The sequence below is a fragment of the Medicago sativa genome, chromosome 2 (assembly GCF_051527215.1).
Source record: "Medicago sativa cultivar Bolivia chromosome 2, Bolivia_mono, whole genome shotgun sequence".
Taxonomy (NCBI): domain Eukaryota; kingdom Viridiplantae; phylum Streptophyta; class Magnoliopsida; order Fabales; family Fabaceae; genus Medicago; species Medicago sativa.
In genome coordinates, this window is record NC_140750.1 from 73514095 (window position 1) to 73518818 (window position 4724).

Here is a 4724-nt window from a genome sequence, read left to right on the forward strand (position 1 = left end):
TTTTATTAAAAATATATTTTTAAAGAACCTTGATTATGAATCAATCATTTGCAACAAAAAATGCAAGAATAAAAACATTGAAATAATTAAAAGAGATACAATTTTATTGATTCCCCAAAGGTACCAAAAATATTAGAATCGATCCAGATACTTTAATCTATTCTTCATCAAGGATTAGGTAAACTCTTGGTTACTACAGAATGTAGAAGCTCCCAACTCTCACTTCCAATTTCAAGATCCCAGAATTGAGGTTGTGTTTCCACATTGCTCACGGATCCTTCCACAAATGCTTTCAATCTCTCGCCTATTTTGGTTTCTCCAAATCGTAACAAAGATTGCGGAATCTACATTAAAATAATAATCAAATCAGAAAACAAAGCATTCATAATTGAGTTTCTCAATGTTGAAGAGATAATTGATTCCTTCACAAAATATTGTTAAGACTAAAGAATATATATATATATATATATATATATATGTGTGTGTGTGTGTGTGTGTGTGTGTGTGTGTGTGTGTGTGTGTGTGTGTGTGTGTTGTGTGTGTGTATTCATGGTTTTAATATTTAAATAAATACATATTTGGTTTTAAAAAAATTGCATTTTTAGTTATTTTTAACTGAAACATGATTTTAGTTTATCTATTTCTTATTTCCATTTTTTAAGTTTTTGGATTTTTTATCTTCCCTAGAACTCAGTTCGGAATATATTTATTATAACACACATATGTGAATTAGAAGAATATGTTTACATTTAATCATTGAAACTAAAAGAAAGAAAAAAATGTTAGATCATGGTTTATGGTCTAATTCATCATTGTCACACTATTAAATTTAATTTCACATCATTAATAAAAATGACATGTCATAAAAAATGGGAAAAACTAACTTGTGTCCTTAGACATAAGTTAAGAAATAAAATGCAGAAGTTTTTTCTTGAAAATTATGCATTCAATATCCTTTTTTTTTTTTTTTTGACAAGAATGCATTCAATATCTTAAAAGTTATCTTTTCAATATAAAAGTTTTTTTTTTTTTAATTACATCTTAAGCTTCTTCACTTGTGCCCTAAGCCCATAGGGCACAAGTTAGTATGTGTTTTTCTAAAGGTTTGCAGTGTAACATCAACCGTACAATCAGAGGCGGAGCCACACACAAGGTTGTGTGGGCTCATGCCTACACTAAATTTTCAAAATTGTTTTATATTATTGATAGTTTTAATCTAATAAAAATTGATGATAGATGCTAATGATGGCTTATCATCGACATAACAAATGAGTATTATTTCTCTGCATGAAACGATTTAATCTCATATATGATGGTGCATGTGTTGAAGACATTGCAAGAGCTTAAGAATTTTATGTATGTTGCAAACCCTTTCATGGAGGTTATTTGTTATTGCAATAAATTTTATACGGTAGCAGGCAACCGTATTGAAGGAACTGCAATTATTTGTTATTGCAATAAATTTTAGGAGGAAAAAATCAGGCAATTAACAAATTTGTGTTATTAAAAGTGCAATTAATTATAAATCTAGTTACTTATATAGAGAGGGTTTTTTTTTGTATTATTATTGAGATTGAAAATGAGAACGTTATTTAATATTTTCAAAAAATGGCAAATCCTAAAGAACTAGGGTCTTGCTAACAAGTGCCCTAAAATAGAAACAATTGATAATTTTCATGTAGATAAAGTTACTTTTTGATGTTTCAATGTGTTGAATAAACAAATTCAAAAATAAAATTTCTACTTTAAATTTTTTATCAAGTGCCCTAAGAGCGCATGTTAGCATTTCCCAAAGAACAATAGTGATATGTATTTCTGATTTAAAAAATGAAATGTAATATATATTTAATGCTACAAATTATATATGATGCCCCCACTATTCAAGTTTTTTGGCTCCGCTACTGCGTACAATTAGACCATGTGTGTATGTATATATATACCTGAGCATGTACGGTATGAAGAAGTGAATCACCAGCCAAAGAAGAATTTGAAGAGATAACCTCGACGTTTTCTTCATGCAGTATTCTCATAACTTCACAGAAAATAAAATGGTCATCAACCCCACATGTTACAATGACTTGTAGAGTGGTTCCCATTTCATGAATCTCTATTTTTGGCAACTTTATTGCTCCAGAAGAACTCGAGCAGCCACCATCACGTGATCTCTTATTTCCCATTAAACTTTCTTTCTTCTCTTTTGCAAACATTATATTTGTCTCTAGGCTCTTTATGTAGTTTATTGCCTCATCTACTTGATCAGGTAATGGTAACGCTAATTCCTGCATTAAATGAAAAATAACACCAAATTAATATGTGTTATTCAATCCAAGAAGAGCTTATAGTGTTAATTAGTTGTTAATTAATTAAAAGAAGAGGTGAACCTATATGAATATATAGGTACTCTACTTGTGGTATAGTACACTCTAATAAGTGTAAAATGGTTTTACATCAACAACACTCTAAAAGAGTTTTGTAAACACCTTTTATTTGGAAACCGTTAAACATATGTGACAATTGTGATTAGATCTCAATGTGTGACATAATATTATAGTTACCAATCTCAAAGAAAACTCAAGGTCGATTTTTTTTTTTTTACAGGAAATTAAACTCAATGTCTATTTATTCCTCACATGAATATACATATGAATGTGATGGAAATTAAACAGATCACCCTTAGCTTATAAAATAAAATAAAAAAATCACCTTTGGATCATAGTTAGGGAGAAGAGAGTTGAGTTTAGAAAAGAGGATCTTCATTTGGTTTCTTCTATTTTTCTCAACGATCTTTCTTTCTACTTTGGTTGAAGAAGAAGGTTGACCTCCTTGTTGATTTTGATCCATTTAAAAGAACCCTAAATTTTTGTTACAACAAATAACCTTAAATTGATTGGGATTTAAAATTGTGATGAGAAGGTTATAATAAGGTGAAATGTTTATTTATTTGTATAAGTGCTTGTAACATATGATATGATTTAATAGATAGTTGGTGATTCATTCACAAACATTACACAAGAGTGATGAGGTGTGTGTGAGACATATAGCCTTTATATAGGAAAAGTTTGGGAGTAAGGTCAACATGAACATTTTTTTATTTTTTTTGAAGGAAGGTCAACATGAACATTTCACCTTTTTGACAACACCTATTTTGCATGTATACGTTACATGAAAAATTCGAATTCACCACGTGCTTTCTCTGTTGTGTTGTGTGAGTGAATATCTGTTCTTTGTTGTACACAATTTTGCCACTTCCTTTCGTCATCGTACAATAAGAACTAGATAGGAACATTCTACGAATACCAGGGGCGGATCCCTTCACAATGATAGGGTAGCCCTTGCTACCCCAAAAGAATTTTTTTTTTTGTTGAATTGACTGTATCAATTTATATTTAGCTACCTCAAATAACAAACATTGAGCTACCCTAAATAAGTTTGGTTTTAAAACATTAGCATAAATAAAAAAGTGAAAAAATTATTATATCTTTGATAGATTTATTTGTATTGGTTTGATATTTTTAGTCTCAATAACAAATATAAAGAAAAAAACTCAACAACAATAGTCAAACAAATGAAATAGATAATAAGTTCTTATTACTTCAAAAAAAAAAAAAAAAGATAATAAGTTCTTATAAATAACATATTTGTTTACACTGAAAAGACATTAATAATCTTTTTATTAAACAATCAATTATGAATAAAATTGACTTCTTAAAACACGTTTTGCCCAACTTTTTTAAATATTTGTTGTCAATTTCTATTTTATTTGTTGTTACTTGAATTTACATTTCATATAAGTATGAATTATTGTGATTTTTTGTACGAATTGGTTAAGTTTCGAATTAAATTTGTTTTTAGTATTTACAACACCTGCAATTTTTAAGTTAAGTTCCTATCATTTTGTTTAATTTTAGTCCTTAATTTATTTTATGGAGATTAATGCAAGGCTAAAAACACTTCTTTTTTGTAAAATTTTAAAAGATGAGACAAAAATTGAATAAATTTTTGTAAGAACTAAACCTATAAAATTATAAGAATAAAAATATATTTTATCCTTAAATTTCTTATGTTGGTTTTAAAAATATTTTATTTTTGTTTATATTTGGCCCCCGCGTGGAATTGTCACTAGCTTCACCACTGTCGGCATGATTTTGAATGTTGTTTTAACAATAGTAGTATAAATGGTCATTTCACCATTAATAATTGACATATATCACGGACAACTGCATGATTTCATTTTCAGCCGCAAAAAGAAGTATTAATTTCATTTTCAGCCGCAAAAAGAAGTATTAAGGGGGATGTATTGGATTAGGATTCTAAGGGATTTTAAGAGACTTTTTAATTATGAAAAAGTCTTGTGGTATTCAATCAAGACTCTTTGCAATTTAAAAAAAGTCTTGTGGTATTCAATCAAGATTATTTGTCATTTTAAAAAAGTCTTGAGGTATTCAATCAAGACTTTTCATCACTTAAAAAAAATCTCATGGTATTCAAAATCATTCAAATTTCAAAGGATTGTTTAATAAATTAGATTTTGATGGATTTTGTGAGATTGTCTATTGAAATTTTAACAAAAAAAAGTCTTTCATGAAGACATAAGATTTATTGAGATTGTTTTTCTTTAAAAGTTTTTATTATCTCTTTCTTATCTCTTCTTCCTTCTCTCTTCTCCCTTCCCTCTCTCCTCTCTTTTCTCCCTCCTCTCTCTCTTCCCCTTCTCTCTTCATCTC

The 4724-nt window shown here is 28.5% G+C and overlaps 1 protein-coding gene across 1 annotated transcript; it reads right to left on the reverse strand.

The window, feature by feature from the left end:
• LOC146950568 (transcription factor bHLH162-like) lies at positions 1-3019 on the reverse strand. Its single transcript, XM_085746498.1, has 3 exons — positions 2704-3019; positions 1941-2279; positions 1-344 (listed from the first exon to the last, which is right to left on the reverse strand). Exons 1-3 carry the CDS (start codon positions 2839-2841, stop codon positions 168-170), a joined length of 654 nt encoding a protein of 217 aa, XP_085602624.1. The 5' UTR covers positions 2842-3019; the 3' UTR covers positions 1-167.
• Between the last annotated feature and the right edge of the window lie 1705 nt (positions 3020-4724).